The 22,645-nt window shown below is 39.6% G+C and overlaps 1 protein-coding gene and 1 pseudogene across 1 annotated transcript; one reads left to right on the top strand and one right to left on the bottom strand.

The window, feature by feature from the left end:
• Positions 1–3,000: 3,000 nt before the first annotated feature.
• On the bottom strand, positions 3,001–6,710 carry LOC147642388 (uncharacterized). Its single transcript, XM_086805850.1, has 2 exons — positions 6,456–6,710; positions 3,001–6,074 (listed from the first exon to the last, which is right to left on the bottom strand). The coding sequence occupies exon 2, from the start codon at positions 6,007–6,009 to the stop codon at positions 3,682–3,684; it is 2,328 nt and encodes a 775-aa protein (XP_086661976.1). The 5' UTR covers positions 6,010–6,074; positions 6,456–6,710; the 3' UTR covers positions 3,001–3,681.
• A 14,492-nt stretch (positions 6,711–21,202) lies between these two features.
• Positions 21,203–22,030, top strand: LOC147642389 (reticulon-like protein B12 pseudogene; annotated as a pseudogene).
• Positions 22,031–22,645: the final 615 nt, after the last annotated feature.

The raw sequence follows: 22,645 nt of genomic DNA on the forward strand, positions 1-22,645 counted from the left end.
CTAGCTCCACTCCCTACCTATGCTCCACTACACCCCAAGCTTGCTCCTTCACTCAAGACAAGTTAGTGTGATCTTCTTCTACTCACACATACCTCAAATGTTAAATAAATCGACAAACTTCAAGAAAAACTAGCAAAACAAGAACTCGCATGAGAGCTAGAACATGCACAAGTCCTATGGAAGGTAGAAATTCCAAGAGAGCAACATACATAAAGAGTACAAGACACAAAGAAGGTAAGAGAGCTCTCAATGTTACAATGAGCATGCAAAAGTGAAGAAAAATTTTGACTTTTAAACAACTTAAGTTATGGGTATTCACACTTGTCCACTATTAGTAACGTCTTTATTCTCTAACTCCTAATTGTCTAAGCTCTTAATTTAGCAATTAAGACCTAAGCACATCCTTGGGCATATCTAGTTCCATCATGGGCGTCTAGTAGTATATTTAACCCCATTAACATAAGCACAGCTTTCTCTCATGCTACTGGGTTCCGTCTTTGCATTCCCACCCAGACACCAATTTTTTTTGTTGTTTTAAAAGCATTCATATATGTTTACTTCCTTTCTTTCTCCTACACAAGCAAAAGAATTGGTTGTTACAAGGGAGGGTGTTTTGATGTAGTAGTTATATATTCACGAAGAAAGCTATAAACAACCAAATAATATCACCGCAAAAGTCCATCAAGTAAGATCTGGTGTGTACAGCATCAAATGACAATGGTACTGTGTGTGCTTCACAATGTATATTCTGGGGGTTAGACTGGCTCTTTACTCTCCACGTTTCTTCAAGCTCATATTCAAAGAGGGAGGTTGTGACACCTTATTCCCTTCAACCTTCTTCTTAAGGTTATAAAAGGCAGTTTCAATCCCAAACAAACCAATCGCAGTTCCAACAAAACACCCCACAAACAAATCCATATGTTTACAGTAATCCATTACCAACATCACCTCCATCTAACGGATAGTGTGTGAATGCATCGTTTTTGTTTTTTTCATGATGATTAGTATTTCCTTTGTAGGGTAAAGTAGGCACTGACTGTTGTGTTCTTACTTCCTATTCTCCTTGGTATCAGATATGTTGATCCAAATGATCCAACCTGCAACAACCATACGATGCTCAACCATAGCTGCACAGGCGGCGGACTTACGCATCTTCTCTTTTAAAAGGACAGTTAAAGTGATGAAACTGTGATGGCTAATAATATCATCTTTTGTCTATGGGTGGGTCCACAATATTTTAGTTTACATATAGCTTCACGACTTTTCGGTTAATGACTATTTTAATGACTTCTCTGTCAATGATTACTTTGGTTTCTAAGCTATTAGCTAACCTATCACGTAAGGTCGACATGGTTTCACCTGTCTCGCCTGTTGCGTAAGGTGTTTTGTCATTTTGCCTGTTTGAATGGCCACTTATCCTTTCGTTGGAACATATAAAGTGGCCTTACTTGTGCATACTAAGGAAAAGAGTTTGAACATAAATAGAGAAAGTATGAGGACTTTGTGTACATATAAAGCGTTGGAACATAAATAAGGAAAGTCTAAGGACTTTGTGTCCATACTTGCTTAAGATTAGTAATAGAGACCGGACTATTTTTTAAGTTTGGCCAACCTAGTGTAAAAACTAGTCACTTGTATAGAAGTTATTATTTATAATAAGCAATGGAGAATCATTCCCTCGCAATAGAATGCTTGAGAGCTCTCCTCTTCTCTCTTCTTGCTAGTGAAACTTGCATGTTTGATGGATGCTTGCTAGATAGGTTGTAGGTTATCTGCTTGCATTACTTTCCTTTCATTCCCTGCATTTTGTAAGAGAGAAACACAAAAGACATCTCTTGTTGCCTCCATAGGCATAGATAGCTCTTCCTTCAGCTCATCAGCAAGGAGCATTCCGATGTGACAATAGAGTGAGAACGCGACGGACGAGCTAACACAAGCACATAAGAAAGTTGCATTTATGACTCTAAGGTAAAACCCAACAACACATCCTTTCATTCCCTGCATTTTGTAAGAGAGAAACACAAAAGACATCTCTTGTTGCCTCCATAGGCATAGATAGCTCTTCCTTCAGCTCATCAGCAAGGAGCATTCCGATGTGACAATAGAGTGAGAACGCGACGGACGAGCTAACACAAGCACATAAGAAAGTTGCATTTATGACTCTAAGGTAAAACCCAACAACACATGCTTCGGCGAGGCTAAAATAAGCTCTTGACTTGAATATCTTGTGACTTAAGAGAAAACTTCACTTGATATTGGAAGGAACTTCACCATTAACCTTTGAGCTTATTAATGCTTATTAATATTCGCAAACTGAGTTGACTGCTTGGAAAGAGAGATTGTGCAAAGAGATAATGCCTAATGGGACAAAGGACCCGTTGGCATGTTGATATGTTGGAAGGTGATCAATCGGTTATGCAGATAGTAGTTGTGTGTAGAGATGGATTATATTAGCCATGCTCTAGAGATGTGGAAGTAGGCCGACAAGGAGGTTTGCACTTTTTTTGGAGTAGTTCAATGGATGGGTGGTTATGTGGAAAGAGATGAAGTACACAAATCAAACTTTATACATTCCTCACAAATCTATGGTACTATGGTTACAAGTAAAAAAAATATTAGTCAAAGGCCACGTTCCTTAAGTCTTACAATATATATTAATGAGAAAGTGCATGTTACCAATTAATAAAATCCACATATAACAAAGCTCTAAAATCAATTTGTGGACACGAACAATGCTTGTAGATTACAAAATTGAGATTACACACCATTGAACTCAATTCATTAGCTGTGAATTTCTTGTTATGATATGTAGCTCTCTCTCTCTTTCTTAAATAAAAAGCAGCCCCAAAAAACCCCTTTGATATTATTATGGGCGCACGCACACTTTTGATAAAGCTCCATAACGATGCAAATCTACGTAAGAAAAATGCCTGGTACTTACCCAAGTAGAGGATTTGATGTTTAAAAAAAAAACTCTAATATAACTCCATTACAAGAATAATGACAAACATGCTTTGGTACTGCGTATGGATGCCACAATTACCCAATTTTTTGGTTCATGTGAAGGAAAATAGGATTAGCGTAAAGGTCACAGAAGCAGGTAACAGACACAGCTCAAATGTACAAACATATGGCAAGTTTCATTGAATACAATCACAGAAGCTGATTTGTGCCCGACTTTACAAACACACCTCCTTCTGAGCACTGAAATGACTTGTACGTGGAGGAAGGTACTTGTCAAGCCAACCCCGATAATGACAGGAAGCTGGCTGAATGAAGTAGTTTGACATGCAATGCTGTGCTTAGGCTGCATGATCACAAAGGCAGCTGCTGCACAGCCAAAAATTTAATGTGGCCATTCAAGAGGATCCCTTCTTTTTCTTGGCAATCACAATTCAGATCAAAACACTGAGCGGAATGACAGTTGCAACCAGCCCTGAGTACATGGACTCTTTCCAAGTTCAACCTGCTGCAGCCTTGAGCAGAATTCACCCTCCAATCTGCCTCACTTTCCAACAGTCTTCCTGCTAAGCACCAAGGAAGAATCTAAAATAGAAGCTTCCTCTTAAGAAGTTACCATCCTTCAGTCTCCACAAGCAGGCATGGACCACACTTCTGCAGCTTCCAATTCTGCCCAAAGCGATGCACACCCAACTACTCCACAGTACCTCCAGTATCTTGTTACCTCTTTTTGTCTGCATTAGAGCCTGGGAAAATAAGATCAATTGGAACTGAAGCAGGATCAAGCTCCCAGCACCCTTTTTGAATGCCCGGTGCTTCATTTCCCTGCAACTTATACGCAGGAACCTGATATGAAAATCTGCAAAGCTCTGCAGCAGGTATTGCTAAACGGGCTTCTGTGCACTCAAAGAGAGTCTTATATTTGGGCAGCTTGTCCAGACGTGCAACAGAGACCCCTGTTTGCTCACTGAAGTCAGTCAGCACCTCTACCATGTCATACTTCCGTGATAAACACCTTTTCTTGAAGCCAAGACCAGGCTCCCAATCGCTGTAGAGTGCCCACACGTCTCCTTTGCTTGGATAGATCTTGATTGTCCCCTTCACTCCCTTTTCCCACTTCAAAATGTGTGAAAACATATCCACCGTGCCAAGTACCTGGGTTGAGGAATTCTTGAAGCAGTTACCACAAGTGGAGGAAAAACCCAGCTCCTTCAGTGCTTGTTGCTCTTCAGTCATATTTCGTAACTCAAGCCAGCAGATGGTAACCTTAAAAGGAGTCTGCGAATGTACTTCTTTCACTCTAAAATAATACCTAGGTAAACCTTCAATGTCATCATAACCTGCCCAGATTTGGCCTGCAGCAACATCTTTCTCCTCTCTATCCTTATCAAAATCATGAAAATCAGGATCTGGCACCGCAAACTTCCCAGGTTCCTCTTTATCTTCATCATCTGTTTCATCTTCAGACTCTTCTTCTTTAGAATCTCCTCCAGATTCAGACTCTTCTTTAGAATTTCTTCTAACTTCAGACTCCTCTTCTTCAGGGACAGCATGATCCTGTCGAAATGTTTCACCTGCCTCACATACCTCCTCCTTAACTCTCTTTGCTTTGACTGGATTGCCACTGTCCTCATTCACACTACCAGAAGGTTTTGCACCTTGCAGGTTAAGGTTCAATCGTATCCTAATCTTAAAAAAATCTGCAAGCTTCTGCTTCTCTTTCATATCTGCAGAGTCTCCATTTTGAATATCTTTTTCCTTCTCATTGATATCTTTCCCTGTTTCTTTTGAGGTTTCATCATCCTCTTTAGTTACCTGTACCTGTGTGTCCTGAGGAGGATCCTCGTCATCATCACTGACATCCACTTTGTAAGTTACATTTCTTCTCGGCCGAGATGACCTTCGGGGAACAGCTTTGGAATCAAATGCATGGTTCAAAACCTGGTCATCTGAAAGATCATCCAAAGAATGACTTTCATCCTCGTCATCATCACTACTATCTGACATATGCTTCTTTAGCCGCCGTTTCTTTTCCTTAGCTAAAGCCTTCTCTGTCTGTTTCTTCCTTTTGTTCATCAATTTTTCCAATGCTTCCTGAGCCCTTAGATCAGCCTTGGCTTTCCTCTGCTGTTCTCTCTCCATCCTTTGCATCTCTTTCTCTGTTTCTTTTTCATATCTCCTCTTCCTCTTAACCCCTTGGGCTGCCTCTTCCGCTTGATTCTTTTCTTTGAACATCTGATTTACATGATCTGCTGTTGGACCCCCAGCTGCTACACCAGGCATCGGGTCAACAGTATGAGAAGCCTGTACCTTAACTCCAGATGTAAAATTGCTGGCTGCTGAGAAAGGCTGAAATGAGCCATGATCGAATCCTTGCTGCTGCTGAGTAAAGTGTTGCCAACCATATGCATTATTGTATGCTCCATTGTTTTGACCAGAGTAAAATTCCCTTGCAAGAAAAGGAACCCGACATTGATGGCAAAGAAGGTTTTGATTCTCATAAACTCTGTAATACTGGTATCTGGTGTGACAAGAGGGGCACACGGTTATAAAGGTGGATGAAGCAGCAGCTTGTCTGTTTGCATAAGGATGCCCACTTGTTTGCCTGCTTTGACTCCTTTGTGTAGCACTACTCCCCCTACCCACAGACTTCCTTCGGGAATCATGCAAGGAACGCTGCTGTTTGTCAGATAAGACCTGCAAAGCCTCTCCAATAAGCTTGAAAGCAGCTTCTGCACCTGCAAATTTGTTCTTGTCTGGATGAAGTAGCAAGGCAAGCTTTTTATATTGTTTCTTGATGAGAATGTCTTCTGCACGGGGATCAACATGTAAAATCCCATACCAATCTGTCTCCGTCCCATTGATCTTAGCTTGAGCTGCAATATGGACATCAAGCACAGCAGACATCTGTGATGTGTTCTCCAGTGCAGGGAAGAGCTGCAGAGCTTTCTGGAGGAATTTAAGGGCACCATGATAATCCTGTGAAGCTAGCTTCTTCTCTGCAATCTCCTTGGCTCGAAGTGCTTCATCCCTGTTACACTCCATCATGCTGCTCCTCTTTCACATTCCAGAAATTTCCACTGTGATTACGTCAAGGGCACACGGAAGGGTACCTGGAAACACAAAACCTACATATCAACAGATAACATCAAGAGAAAACCGTACGGTATGGCTTCTCACACCGCTGTGCATGATATTGTCCGTCGTGGAGACCGATTCTTCTTGAATGATGCTAGATGATGTAGAGGAGGAAATTCTTACAAGAAAGAGAAACCCTAACTGTTAAAACAGACACCCAACCCACAGTAAAAATACCTTTACCCTAAATATGACAATAAAACAGAGGGCAGGTCCGACACAGCAGAAAGCTCTGTCAAGAGACCTAGCGGCGAGGAGATCGGTCCTCGTTGCATCGAACTAGATCCGCGAAGGGCTTGGTTCGTCTCGCTGTGGCTTAACTAGCAAGAAACACAAAAAACACAAAGCGCACTTACCCTTTGCTCTGGGCTGGGCTAAGCCGGCCCGCGCGGGGCCGGGCCTTTCTCTGTCGACAGCAGCAACTCCAACGGAAATTTATCCCGACATGTACCCGGGCTCGTCTAGAGGGAGGGAGAAGGACATTTGACAAGAAGGCTTCTCGGCAGCAGGGCGCGCGCGCGCACACACACGCACACACTCACACACACACACACACAAGGGGGACTTGAAAAGCTACATACAAAAATTTGGCATGTAATTCTTGTTTTTTCAAGGCATTGGCCTTTTGTTTTCCACTTTTGCAAGGTCACATGCGTATCCAAACCCTAACTTGACCATAGTCGTCTCTCTCAATCATGGTTAATTGGCCTTAACCTTTGGCCATTTGGAATCGTAATGATCGTCGGATCGATCATTCATCAGATCCAACAACTAAGATTGGTTATTTTATGGAGATATTGTTAATTATATAATTGGCTTCTAATTATAGTTGGTTTAAGGCTTTACTTCAATTATGGGATATAGTTTACTAAACTTGGCCTCTAGCCACATCTTTGTTAGAGTTATGAACTCCATACATGTGGATGCTAAGCAAATTTCAAGGTTTATCATACCAAACTAGAATGCTTGGGAAGTTAGAGCTATGCTTTCTAAGTGAATATGTTTGTGCCAAACTAGAATGTTGGGGATGTTGGGGCTCTGCTTTATGAGTCAATATGTTTGTGCTGTTTTCTAATGACTTGTTTAGAATTTATCTTGCTAACCCTTATCATGAACACAATCTAGATAGCTTCCTTGCAATGCAAAACAAACAAAAAAACCACACTTACTTTGCTCCTTTGGTTGTCCCACCAATGGTTGGATCCTTCAAGTCCTTCCTAAAGAACTTGGTATGCTCCTACTCCTTGAGCTGCTTGTTTTTGCAAGAAGCCAAATTTAGGATATATACCCAACAACTAACTCATTGCCAACTCTAAGATCTCTTTTCAATAATCTTTTTTTAGCAATCTTGGTGTGTATGTCTTGGTGCTTGTCTCTTATTAAGAATCCTTTTTAACCCTCCTTTAGCTCTGTTATGTTGAAGCTATATATATCACACCCTAACTTGACCTAGATCTCACCTATAAATACAAACTCATAATCAATATGAACTAGTCTTTTGGGAGCGTATATAGTGTAACTCTCTTCCTCCTTCTCTCTCTCTGAGTCACTCTGTCTCCCTATCTCTTTGTGTTCGTGTATTTCCAACATGGTATCAGAGCATCATCGATCGTGCTATTGTGAAGAGAAGAGAAAGGAAGTATCAATTGTGTTAATTCCATTCATGTGCATATTCTATGTTTCATTCAATCAGAGACCATAGCCTAAGCCTTTTCACTTGAGTGTGCCCCATGCCCCTATTATATAGGAGGGCCCTCAAGTGACTCTTGACTCTCCATTTCCCATGTGTGACCCTTGGATGCTGACCCTAACCTTAACCCTTAAGGTTAGTCCTAACCCATGCTCCACTAGAGCTTGTTCCCATGCTCCCATGCTCACAAGCCTAGCCTCCTAGTATATACACACATAATGTGCATATAACATACTTCCCCTCTCTCAAAACATTGCACTCTCGCAATGAAAAGAAGGAGAACTGTGCTGAACAATCTCAACCGACTCCCGAGTCGAATCCTCTATTTCCCTATCTTTCCACCTAATTTTAACCTCAGGGATTAGTCAACTACAAAGTTTCCTTTCCCTGAATTTAAGTACCTTGTCAGGTTCATGTGGAACATAGAATAATTCTTCGAATTCAACGAGTTCTTGAGGAGTAACTATGTTATCTTCACCTCCCAATTTCCCTTTCAATCTATTGATATGAAAGACTGGATGAACTCTAACATGTGGAGGTAGTTTAAATTCATATGCAACCGTGCCAATCCGATGTATAAATCAAAAGACCAAGTTGAGTGTCCTCTATCAGCATAGAACCATGCCCTATCCTGAGCACTCCTGATAGAATCCCGAGCTTCGGTTAGCATTTCCTGCATATCACGCAAGAAATCCCTCGATGCATCAAGCTCGATGTCCTTAAGACCGACATCAATAGGTGCCCTGGGTTGATACCCATACATAAGCATGAACGGACTAAAACCAATAGCCGTATGTTTAAAACTATTATAGGTAAATTCCATCATTGAAAGATATTTTTTCCAATTTGATGCTTTTCCAGAGACATGCATGAAGCATATCCTCTACAATTTGATTCATACGCTCTGTTTGCCCACCATCAGACTGCGATGATCAGAGCAATTCATACTCAAAGTAGTTTCCTCGTTGTAAACCATTCGGAATAAAGTAGAAAAATATGGCATTATAACAGCAGGAACCATGTATCCATCGGCGGTCCAATGTACCTATCTACTCGGCGTCCCAAGTTACCCATATCAACATAGAGAGTCATCAATGTCTCGATGAGTCACATATGTCTATCCGTAAACCATCAGGTTGACTGTATAAATCACCTCAAGTACGAAACTAGAGAAAGAAATGCCAACAAAGGAAAAATCCAAATTTCCTTAATCCGAACACAACAAGATAAACTCGTTGAACTCTAAAGAAAGAGATTTTAACAAGTGAAAATACCGACGAGATTACACTCATCAATACATGCAGGCTATAGATAAAAGAAGTTTATCTAGAGAATGCCCACACAACAATTTTAAATGAATTCAGAGAAGTTTATCTAGAGAATGCCCACACAACAATTTTAAATGAATTCAGAAAATGAGATTGTCTTTGAATGTTGAGGTCAACATGCTAAGTGATGTAAGCAAAGCAATAATCTTGAGCCCAAATTATCCCATAAGATAATATATGTGAGGGATTGCTAGCGTCCCACACCACCATGATACCACCCATACATACCTTACCAATTTGAAACTCCCTAGTATGCCGTCTAGGAGATTTGAATAAAATCCTATATAAAAGAAATAAGATAGCCTTATCCCAAACTTTCACATACTAAAACCTGTCTCTATATTCCTGAGACCACATCAAGGAATAACTCTTTTCGAGTACATCATTAGAAAAGAATTTTGAATTATTGACGCCTTTCTAATGATAACTACCCAAAACACATAAAGTTAGGGTAGAAAAATAACTCACCTAGATACATAAGCAACTAGGTATCCGAGTTGGAATATGTACAAGAGTACAAGGAACATATTCCAAAATTACGTACAAAAAACGAAGGCAAATGCTACCTTCAAAGCATATGAAATTATCCACAAGATCAAAAGATCCTTATAAAACCATGGATAAAAGCATAGAAGCTTCTCAAATCCATGAAAACCATAGTTGATCATAAAAATCAATGCATGGACATTAATCATGCCAAAAGAAGCATTAAAATTGGTGGCCAACTCATCAATCCGGAGTATATGAACATGCTGGTATCGTTCAAGCAAAACTCCAAAGTAAGCAAGTGAAACACATGTGTGTAGCACTCAATAAGAAACCCCTAGACACAAGTGATCTAGGCAGAACCTGATGAGTCCAAATAAAACTTGGAAAACATCCAATAAAATCCACCAAAACAAACCGATCAACTGACCCATGATAGAATTTGTCTTGGGCTTAGAAAATTAAGCATACACCACACTTAAACAAGTGCAAAATAAATTATCATGAAAAAGTATCAAAGGTGAGACACACTTTGAACGCAGATTCTAGCCATCATAAGTATGGAACATGTCCAAAAATAATGGTTAAACAATGGTAAAAAATCATGAAAACATCGTTTAAAATTAATCCAAACAAAAATAACCACTAATACGAGGTACAATTGTATTAATAATATGCAAATAACCCGCATCAATCTAATGTTAGCACGAGAAAACGTACTTCAATATTAAATAACCCTCGAAAATATTAAATTCTCGAGAAAAAAAATTATCATGATTTTTTCTAAATTTTTTCTAATTTTATAGGGCCTCAAAATACGATAAATTTTGAATTCCACCAAACCTATCTTATGGCATTCCAAACCTATATTTTTCCACAAAATTTTTACCAAATAATTTTGCCAAAATACCATTTATATTTTAAAAATACCAATTTTTAGGATTTCTAAAAATAATTTCTAGAATATTCCTAATTTCTCCTGAGAATCCCATCGTTCATGAAATTTCCAATTCCGCCCGACAATTCTCAAATCCAATGAAAATTTATAATTTTAATGGATTTTCTAAATTTTTGGGTAAATATATATATATATTTTAAAGGAATTTGAATGGTTACGGGCACCCGAATGGACACACCACATGCCAAAAACCAACCCCACATTTTCCAGAAATTTAAAATAACCTTTGTCTAATTTTCCACTAATTTTTTAAAATTTTTAATTAACCCCGAACACATTTAGAATACGAACGGTCAAAAAATTTCGGAATCCCAATGGTATTCCCAGAATATGGAAAGCCAACAGTTTCAAGAAAATGAAAAGACAAAAAAAAAATCAGAATGTGAAAGGTCAAAAGTTTCCGGAATCCGAAAGGTCAAAAGATTTTCCGGAATGCAGAAAGCCGAAAGGTTTCTCGGAAGATGAAAAGCCAAAAGGCACCAAAAGAAAAAATTTCAAGAAATTTTCAGAGAATTTTCTTTTCTCAGATTTCTAATTTTCTCATTTTTTTTGACTTTTTTTCAAGCTTTTTTGGAATAAAAAAACACTTTTTTAATTAAAAAAAAGTTTAAATAAAGCTTAATTAAGCTTTGTTTAAACTTTTTTTCATGCTTTTTTGGAATTTAAAAAACACTTTTTAATTAAAAAAGTTTAAATGAAGCTTTGTAAAAAGCTTATAAAAAAATTTTCTAAGGGGGGAGGTTTCGCCCGATGGCGCGGCTGCTCTGCAGCCCCCCCCGGCGAGCGTGCGCGAATTACAAAGAGGGAGAGAAGAGGATCTCTCTCTCCACTCTCCTCTCTCCTTCTTCTCCAATAAACTCCTCTCTCTCCACCCCATCTCTTCTCTGTTAAAATCAGAGGATTAATACTTGATTAATCTTTTGATTAAAGAATTTAATTAAACCAAGCTTAATCATAATTAAAAATTAATTATGATTAGTGTTTAATAAAATTGTGCCTTAAAAGGCGTTCTCACGGGAGGGAGGAAAATAAAAGAGAAATTCAGATTTGAGAGATGAAGAGAATCCCACGCACACAGGAGAGCATTCCATGTATCAACATGCTACCCCTACTGCATTTCAGTAGAAAATCAGCAGAAAATGGATAGAATATCCGTGGAAAACCCACAAAAATGCATTAAAAATTATATTTTTAACCAAAAAATACTCTAAATATTTTTTAAAAAATAGAAAAAATTCCTAAAATTTATAAAAATTCAGGGAATCCATTCTACCAAAAATATTCATAGTAAAATGTGTGGTATTTTGGTAAAACTTTCCATTAATGCTTATTTTAAACCACAAAAAATAGAAAAAAATAGCATTAAACTCACGAAATTTCCCCGCAACATCGATTCATCCATTGAATAGTAGTAACACGCGTTCCAACCGCCATATCGATGATCCATGTGCAAATCATCAACACAAATCAACAAAATAATATTTTTATTTAGTAAACATTAAAATTTACTTCAAAAAATACCAATAAGAAAGAAAAATTAACAACAATTAACTAGAGATTGCTCTGATACCACTGTTAAAACCCTAAGATCTCTCTAGATAATTATTATGCATAAACATGCATAAATTAGGCATAAACTCATCCACCCGACCACCTAACAAGGATGGCATTGATTTTAACACTGCTTGTATTTCTCTTGTTGAATATTCTCAATGACATGAACATCGTACAGAGAATTTTGACACTGTTTTAAATACACAAGAAGCTACAGATTCCAAAACGGCTTGTATTGCTCGTAAGCATTCCTTTTCACATTTTTACTGGTGGTGGTCGCTCTTATCAAGGTGGAAATTCTTCTTGACTTTCCTATCCCAATAAACATTGTTCCTATTGTGATAAGAATGGTTATACTGTTTCTAATTGTTGGGTATGTCAATATGATGAGGAACATGGCATTACCACTAAGCAACCTTGTTCGAATTCCTCCAAAAATCGTACTCCTTGTGACGATTGTGGTCGTACAGATCATCCATCTCAGAAGGCGATATGATCAAGATCGCAATCGCGCATATGCTGCTCAACATACAAGTAGTGATGAATATAATCACATCAGGAGGTAAACTGTGTTCATCATAATATTTCTCCTATAAGAGTACTTCTTGTTCGGGATGGTTCTCTTTTTATTGTTAATTTTGGTGCTACTGGTGGTAATATGACTTACCAATCTCAATGGCTTCATAATTATCATGCTCTTCCAGTTAAGACATTGGTGTATCTTGTTGATGACATTACTTGTCAAGTCATGGGTGTTGGTGATCTATATCTTGGCACCCTTTCCTCTACCAGAATATTGCGAGGAGTTTTGCATGTTCCAGATCTTCAAAGGAATCTTCTTTCTGTTGCTCAGCTTGTTGATCTTGGTCTTTTTGTTGGTTTTAATCATACAAAGTGTCGAATTGAGAAGGGTGGGCATACTATTGCAGTAGCTCCTCGACGTGGTAATCTGTTTGAGCTCTCTTTGAATGATGATGTTGCAAATGTTGTTACTGCTCCAGGAGATCTTGATTGCAAGTTATGGCATCATCGATTTGTCCATTTGGATTTTGCAAAGCTTCTTGATATTCATCGTCGCTCGTGATCTCGTCTCAGAGGTATGGATCTTAAAGCTTGTCCTCATATGGGCATCTGTGAGTATCGTGCTCTTGGCAAGCATCATCAACAACTTTTTCATATCTCTACCTCTACACATTCACATGCCCTTTTAGATCTCATTTATACGGATATTTGTGGACCTTTTCCTCCCTTCAAATCTCACTGTCGTTATTTCATTACCTTTATTATTGATGATTTCTCTTGTTTCACATATTTTTTTCTCTTGAGGCATAAGTCTGAAGCCTTATCCATATTCAAGTAATATCAGAAAGCAGTTGAACTTCATACTGCTCGCTCTATCAAGACTCTCCATAGTGATAACGGTGGAGAATATATTTCAAATCTCTTCGATGACTATTGTATTGAACAAGGAATTCATCATGGATTCACTGTTCCATATTCTCCTCAACAAAATGGCATTGCAGAGCGTAAGAATTGAACCATTCTTAATTCTATGAGATGTATGCTTATTCATTCTAGATTATCTAGGAGCTTTTGGGCTGAAGCAGTTCATACAGTAGTCTTTGTTCAAAATCATCTTCCCACAATTGCACTTGCTGGTAAGATTCCCATTACAATTGCACTTGCTGGTAAGATTCCCATTACAATTTAGACAGGGAAAACTCCTTCTATATCACATTTTCGCACCTTTTGATGATGCATTGCTTATATTCACATGCCAAAAGAAATGCAACAAAAGTTGGATCCTCCTGGTTTGAAAGTTATATTTATTGGATATTCTGATAATTCTAAAGGATACAAATTTTATGATCCTACTTCTCAAAAATTCATCATCAGTCGTGATGCCCTACTCGATGAACGTTCGATGGGAGGTACATGGTCTAGTAAGGATTCTGATGATACACAATCCTTACTCACTGCTTTTCCTTTTTTGTTTGATAATCAGTGTATCTCTCAAGATGTTGTGCATCCTTCTTCTCCTATGAAGGATTCTAAAGACCCTACGAAGGATTCTAGTGATAATCTTGAAATATACATTGATCTTCCCATTGATATTGAACATGGTTCAAATCATGTCTATGATGACAGTTTTGATAATTTAATGAATGTTCATGAAGATCCGGTAACGTATACAGAAGCTATCTCTTCTCCACAAAAGGATCACTGGCAGGAGGCTATGCAAGCTGAATACGATTCTTTGATTTCCAAAGATACATGGGTTCTTACTGATTTGCCTCCTAATCATGTTCCTATCAAGTGCAAATGGGTATATAAAACAAAGACAAAGGCTGGTGGATCTTTTGATAAGTTAAAAGCTCGTTTGGTTGCAAAAGGATACTCACAAGCTGTAGGTGTTGATTATCATGATACATTTTCCCTTGTTGTTTGCATGACTAGCATACATGTCCTTTTGGCATTTGCTACTTATTTTGATTTGGAGATTCATCAAATGGATGTGGAAATTGCTTTTCTTAAAACTGATCTCTAAGATGAGATTTATATGGAACAACCAAAAGAATTTTCAATTCTTGGCAAGGAACATCTTGTGTGTCGTCTTCATCGCGCTCTTTATGGTTTAAAGCAGGCATCACGTTCTTGGTATATCAAAATTGATCTCTTCCTCACATCGAAAGGTTTTATCTCTTGTTTCTCTAATCCTAATATATATGTCAAGCGCGAAGGTATTCCATTTGTTATTCTTGCTCTATACATCGATGATACCATACTTGTTTCCAATAATCTTGACTTTATGCAACTCATAAAGAAGATTTTGTCATCGGCTTTTGAGATGGTGGATTTTGGTGAGATTCACTCTTGTCTTGGTATTTAAGTTCAGCGCTATCGCCAGAAAGGTATCTTGTTTCTTCGTCAATAAAAATTCATTCACGATATTATTGAAAAGTTTGGTTTGGTCAATGCTCATTCTGCAAATACTCCATGTCTTGTAAGCTCCACCAAGTATAGAGCTACGACTCATGACAAAGCATTAGCCCCACATCAACCTTATGCTAATCTTATTGGCTGTTTATAATTTGTTAGCTTAAACACCAGACCAGATATTCTCTTTGCGGCTAATTTCTTGGGGCAACATCTTGCTTCTCCTTCTGTTAGGCATTGGACTGCAGCCAAACGTGTTCTTAAATATTTGAAAGCCACTAAAGACTTTGGACTCATCTATCGCCACCAACAAGAATCCTCTCCCTCGGATTCTTTATGTCTTCTTGGTTATTCAGATGTTGACTGGGCAAGTTGTCACTCGTGTATGTGATCTACAAGTGGAAATTGTTTCTTTGTTAATGGTTGCTTAATTTCTTGGGCTAGCAAGAAACAGTGTTGTGTTGCAGTCTCTATAACCGAATGAAAGTATGTAGTTGCATCATTAGCAGCTCGTGAATTGGTATGGCTTTGTCAATTACTTGCTGATCTTGGACATCCATTATCGTCAAGTACTCCACTTAGATGTGACAATCAAAGTGCCATTAGTCTTGCCAAGGATTATGGTCAACATAGCAAATCCAAGCATATTGTTATTCATTATTATTATGTTTGACATGAAGTGAATAAAGGATCAACAATGATTGAGCATTGCCCCACAGATCAAATGATTGCATATATATTCACCAAAGGACTGAGTGAAGCTTGATTCACATCATTATGTGGAGAACTTGGAGTTGTTACAGCTTCATGCTTTGGAGATTAATACTTTTCACACTCACACCCTGAATAATTAAACTTGTACAAAATGTATTTTTGTATCCTTGTAGATACTCTTTCATATTACACACATTGATCTTTTGTATATGATATGCATGTATAGGGGCTCGGGTTTTTCCCTTGTACTCCCCAAGGGTTTTTTCACTCGCAGTTAGAGACCATTGTTTGGGTGGGGGTGCTGGAGCTATATATATCACACCCTAACTTGACCTAGATCTCATCTATATATACAAACTCATAATCAATATGAACTAGATCTCATCTATATATACAAACTCATAATCAATATGAACTAGCCTTCCACTTTGGATATGCCAAAGTTTCTTCTACATTTGTGGGATCCTTCACTAAATCCATTATCTTAGCCATCAAGGCCATATTGACAATGTGTTTAGAAGACCTTCTCTGCTCCTCTATTCTCTTTGATATGCATAAGCCATCTGCTGAAGTTTCTACAACATTAGGTGGAGAGTTGAGATCATCAAAGAGCTACCTTACCCACATAGGAAGTGGCTGTCCTCTAGGTGCAAGGGCAAGCTGGTGTGATTTTTGAGTATTCATCATCCAAAAACTCCTCCTCCAGTTTTTCGATGCTTGGGCTAGGCACATGGTGGATTATTTCTCCGTTTGATGATAAAGTGGATGGATCCCTGTCCTAAACACCACATCTCAATTGACCATTATTTTCTTAGCCTCTGGATCAAATATTTGATATGCGTTTGACTTTGTACTGTATCCAAGGAAGATACATTTCTTGCTTTTGGCAGCTAGCTTAGTTCTATTTGCATCTGGTATATACATGTAACATTCACAACCAAATGTTCAAAAATGAGAATATGAAGACTTCTTACCTGAATAGGCCTCATATGGTGTGATTCCTTTGAGTGCCTTTGTGTAGGATCTGTTGAGAATGTAAACTACAGTGTTGATGGCTTCAGCCCAAAAAGAGTATGTTAACCCTTTCCCTTTCATCATACACCTTGACATTTCCATGACTATGCAGTTTTGCGGCATTCCACAATGCCATTTTATTATGCGTATGTGTAGTAGTGAGTTGGTGCTTGATGCTATACTCCTTGCAGTATTCATTGAATTCACCCGAAGTGAATTCTTCTCCTTGATCCGTCCAAAACTTCTTCACCTTCTAGCCTGTCTCATTCTCCACAAATTTATGCCACTGTTTACACTTGCTAAAAGCTTCAATCTTATCACGTAGGAAATAAAACCACATCTTCCTACTATAATCATCGACTAACAGCTTAAAGTAAGAAGATCCCGCCAATGAAGCAGTAGACATCTTACCACAAAGATTAGCATGTACCAGCTCTAAAGGAGACTTTGCTCGATCTGCTCTCTTATGAAAATGCCTTCCTTTGTTGCTTGCCCATCATACAAGCTTCACATAGTTTCTACAATTCTGTAAATGCAAGTAAATTTTCCACCATCCCCATTTTTCATATCTCTTTCAGCACAACAAATCCAATGTGACCAAATCGCTCATGCCAAAGTTTTCTTGTCCGTCTGCAAAATAGAGTTATAAGAGCACTCAGCTCATACAAATTATTAGTCCTCACAACTTTGCCAACTGTCTTCCTGTCTCAGCATCTAGAAACTTTGCTCTTATTTTCTTGAAGCGTACTTCAAGGCCATGATTTGATATTGCAGCAACTGAGAGTAAGTTTCTCTTCATTTGAGGCACATAAAGCACATCGGATAGCTTCTTTTCTTCACATGTGAGATGGTTCCACTGAGGAGCCTCCATGGGACCTCCATGAACCTACTAGAAGAGAATAGGACAACTTTCCACCCGACCACCAGATATAGGAATCCTAACCGGCTAAAATAGCCCTAGCTATCTGGACTCCCCTGAACCACCCAATAGTCCTACCCGTGTCCTGACACTACTCCCCCCTTTTGGAAGAGTTTTCATCCTTGAAAACAAAGGTGGGATATTGGGTCTTTAGAGTACTAACGTCCTCCCAAGTTGAACCTTCTTCCGGTCTATCCTTCCACTTAACTAGACACTGTTGTCTAATTATGTGACGAGTTCGCTTCTCTTGAAAATCCAAGATGTGCTCAAGCTCGTGTGGTAACACTAGAGGCTCGATTAACTCTACAAGAATACCTATATCCACCACATTGGCATCTTCGCCTAGTCGTTTTTGCAGATGACTAACATGAAAAATCGGGTGAACCTTGGAATGTTCTGGCAGAGCTAACTAGTAGGCAACTTCACCTACACACTTAAGTATTGTGAAATACCTAGGCAACAACTTTTGCACTTTGCCTGTCTTCAAAGTTTTTGAACTCAAGGGAACTTTGAAAATACTTGGTTACCTTCTTCAAATGTGACCACTATGCGGTCTTCGTCCGCATAATGCTTGTAACGATCTTGGGCCCATTCAACATTTTCCTTAGCGATTTTCAGCATATCGTTATGATCTTGCAAAAAATATTTAACCTTTTGAATTCTTTCAGTAGCTAACCCCACAGCTATTGGAGATTGGGTTTGAAACCCATACATAAGCATGAAAGGACTAAAGCCTATAGCTATATGCTTGGCACTGTTGTAGGCAAAGTCTAAAATTGGTAAGTAATCTTTCCAATTTGTTTGTTGTTTACTCACATATACTCTTAGCATATCTTTGAGTACTTGGTTGACCCTTTCTGTCTGACCATCACTTTGGGGGTGGTCAGCTATGCTCATACTGAGCATTGTGTCCAACCTTTTGAGAACACTACTCGCTCTACTAGAAGTGACTATTAAACTTCTAGTCTCTATCACGGACTATATTGGCTGGCAGCCCATAAAGTCGATAGATATTCTGAATGGAAAAAAGTCGAGCTAACTCTGGCGTTTTCACCATTGTTTTATTCAGAATAAATCGAGACATCTTGGTTAACCTGTCCACGACAACCCAGATGGCATCATGACCTCTGCTAGTTGTAGGTAGATCTACAATAAAATCCATAGAGATGCTTTCCCACTTACCATCAGGATGTCTAATTATTGTAATAGCCCGCCTATCTTAAGATGCTCAGCCTTATTGACCTGGCATTTTTGACAATGCAAAACATATTCTTGGATGTCCCTATGAAGTCCCAATAGAATTGCCTTCTCACTAAGGCATAGGTCTTCCTAATTCTAGGATGACCTGCTTTTGGACTATCATGACACTCATAAAGTATTTGGCACCCAATGTTGGAGTCCGAGGGTACATAAACTCTTCCTTTGTGTAACAAGTACCCATTATTAATGGAGAAATGCTTCCAACGATTAAGGTTGTCCCTAGAAAGAGAAGAGCTAGGTGTGAGACTATCATCTGCACTCGCTACTACGAAGTGGGAGGGATCCCTGCGTGTAACAACTGTCCATACCAGTGTATATGACTGATCATGTTTGCACTTGTCTTTGAATCTAAAAATTCATTTTTCAACTCCGTGAAACTCAACGAGTCGACTTGAAGCATGCGACTTAAAGCATCAGCCCACGACATTGTATCGGCCCTTTGCGATACCTTAATTGAAAGTCGAATTCTTGGAGGATTTCTGCCCACCAAGCTTTACGACCTTTCAAATTAGTTTGAGTTGTCAACTATTTGATACTCTCATGATTAAAGACAATCTCAAACTTAGCACCATAGAGATAATGTCTCCACTTGCCTAGAGCTTGAATGATGGTATAAAACTCACGCTCATACGCAGAATAATTCTGTTGAGCTCTATCCAACTTCTTGCTCTCAAAAGCTACCGGTCTTCCTCCTTGAAGAAGCACATCACCCACTGCATGGTCACTAGCATCCCTTTTTCAAAACAGTTGATTAGGAGATCTACTATTGCCAACACAGGTGCGATAGCTATGGCAACCTTCACGTGATCGAAACTTTGTTGTTGGTTAGCACCCTAAACAAAGTTATGAACCTTAGCCTTTAATTGGTCCGTCTCAAGAACCACTAACTTAGCATATCTCGGATAAATTTGTAATAGAACCTTGCCAACCCAAGGAATATCTGTAATTCCTCCAAATTGATTGGATTAGGCCACTTAAGGATTGACTCTACTTTTGTAGGATCCATCTAAATTCCCTCTATCAAAATTATGTGACCCAAATAATGGATCTTTGAGGCAAAAAACTTACACTTAATCTCTTTAGCATAAAGTGTGTTTTGCCTTAGCACTTCGAACACTAATCTTAAGTGTTGCAAATGCTCTTTTGCTATGAGACTAAAGATCAAAATATCATCAAGAAATACTATAATAAACTAACTAAGATACGGGCGTAAGACGCTATCCATAAGCATCATAAACGTAGTTGAAGCATTAGGTAGACCAAGCGGCATAACTAAAAACTCATAATGCCAAAATTTGGTCATATGAAAAGTTATCTTAGGCACATCCTCCATATGGATGCGAACTTGACGTAGCCTGACCTTAAGTCAATCTTTTGCTAAAGTATCGTGCACCTTGTAGTTGATCAAAAAGCTCATCAACTACAATAGTCCACGCATGCCTCATGATGCATTCAAACCACAACAGTCCACGCGTTGTCGTGCCATGGCACGTCTATGGTGTGAAACCATGCATGTGAGGCCATTAAATGCAAATCCAGATGCATGGGATTAACTGCCACAGTGTATGGATGGTGTGAGGATAATGATGTGGATAACTTGTTGGATGATGCACTGGAGTAGTGTATGGATGGTGGTGAGGATAATGCTATGGATGGCTTGTTGGATGATGTAATAGAGGGATGGAAGAGGGTGTTGTACCCCTTTGACCCAGGTGGGTGATGAGGTGCTAGATGATGTTCTTGATTTAAATAGAGCTGTATAGGAGGGTTAGTGTGAAGAGAGAGAGTTTGAAACATAAAGAGAATGTGAAAACATGAATGTTTTCACCCCAGAAGGGGCTATATGTGAGATGAATCCATGGCCCCATTAAAGCATGGTATGTAGGTAGATGATGTGTACATAATGTGGTATGTGATGGATCCCGGATGGCAAAAGACAGCGCATGGACAAATGGATAAGAACGCATGCATCAAATGAATATAGAAACCATATGGCAACCACGAGGAGCTGGGTGACACAGGTTCTAAAAGAGTTAGAGGCGGAGCTGGCCGGGGGGGCTCGGGAAACCAAGGTGTAAAAAAAAGGCGGGGAGGCTGCTGAAGCTTGGTACGTGAAGTCGCCGGGGCGCGGGGGTGCAGGCAAGATGAGGGCCGCTGTGGAGAATAGAGTGGTGGTCGTCTACAAGCACAGAGCAGACGGGCGTGAAAAGGTTGCCACACCTGGTGCTCGATAAGCTTGGCTGATGCGGGTAGCAAGGAAAGAGCGACGAGCTGGTGCAAGAGCAGGTAGAGCTGGCAGGACAGTTGGCGGTGCGCTGGAGGGTGGCCGCCTTCGAGGAGAGAGGCTTCTTCTGAAAGAAGTACAGGGGCTAACGGCCGCAGGCGAGCACTGAAGGACAGGCGATGCGCTGGGAAATCGCCTTGGTGAAGAGCTTGAAGACTGGAGGAGGTCGAAAGCTGCAGAGGAGGCCCCCCACCCCACCAAAGCACACCTTTTCAATCGACAGAGATCTCTGCATAAGATTCTTGGTGGTGGAAAGGTTGCTGATAGTTTTCTATGGCGAGACAAGTTCATGTCAACGGGAATAGTGATTGTGGCCACAATTGCATACTTCATTCTTGAGCATTCAGGCTACACTCTATTGAAGATCTTTTCAAGTCTGCTCCTTGTCACTTTTGCTGTTCTGTTTGTCTGGTCAAACGCTGTAGTATTCTTGAATAGGTCCCCTCCACCTTTACCTGATCTTCACATTTCTGAGGAGGCAACGAGAAGCCTTGCCTCAGCTTTGCGGGTGGAAATCAATAAAGTTCTGACCATTGTGCATGATTTAGTTCTTGGGAAGGATTTCAAGCTATTTCTGAAGGTCGTGGCAGTATTGTGGGGTTGTAAATAGTTGGAGGCTGGTTGCACTTTCTAACGTTGGTGTACCTTGTTGTTGTCGTCTCTCACACGATCCCGGTTGTCTATGAGACATACGAAGATCAGATTGAGCTGTATGCAAAACGCAACTGGTGGAAGCCGCCTTTGGGCTGGTTGGTGCAGTGGGTGGCGCAGTGATGAAGTGCAAGGGTTGACAGCGCAAGGAGATGATGGTCGAGCTGCTGCTGCCGATGTCAAAGGCAACGGGCAGGCCCAAGATGGAAATTGCTACTGCAAGGATCATAGCAACACAGTACATGTGGAGTTGGGTTTTGGGAACCATATGATGGTTGGCCATGAGTCTTGGATGTATATGCCATGAGTTGATTTTCTGGAAAGCAAAAACCTATGAGATGTTTTTCTGGGGTTTGATGTTTTGAGTTTTATGACAGGTTATAATGTTATCAACCTTGGATTTTGGTTTGAACCATGATGCTTATGATGGTTTTTGGTACAACTCATATGTCTTGCTGAGATTTGGTATGTAAATATTATGGTTCCAGCCTCTGCTGGTGGTTCCCCTTGAAGAGATATATGTTCTGTTTCCTTGCTGGGATTTAAAACTACTCTCACAGCCAGAAGTCTCGCACTTTCCCAGCGATATCGCCCACGTCACGACAGCTTTGGTGAACCCGACGTGAGACTGCTGGGGTGAGAGTTAGTGGTGAAATACACAGTGCAAGCTATGGCTGAGAATCCTGAGGGACAGGGGGTTCATTTTGACCTCGGGGTTATGCAAATGTTTCAGATGTTTACTATGTATATG

The sequence above is a fragment of the Cibotium barometz genome, chromosome 1, assembly GCF_041138505.1.
Source record: "Cibotium barometz isolate CiBa-2024 chromosome 1, ASM4113850v1, whole genome shotgun sequence".
NCBI classification, from domain to species: Eukaryota; Viridiplantae; Streptophyta; class Polypodiopsida; order Cyatheales; family Cibotiaceae; genus Cibotium; species Cibotium barometz.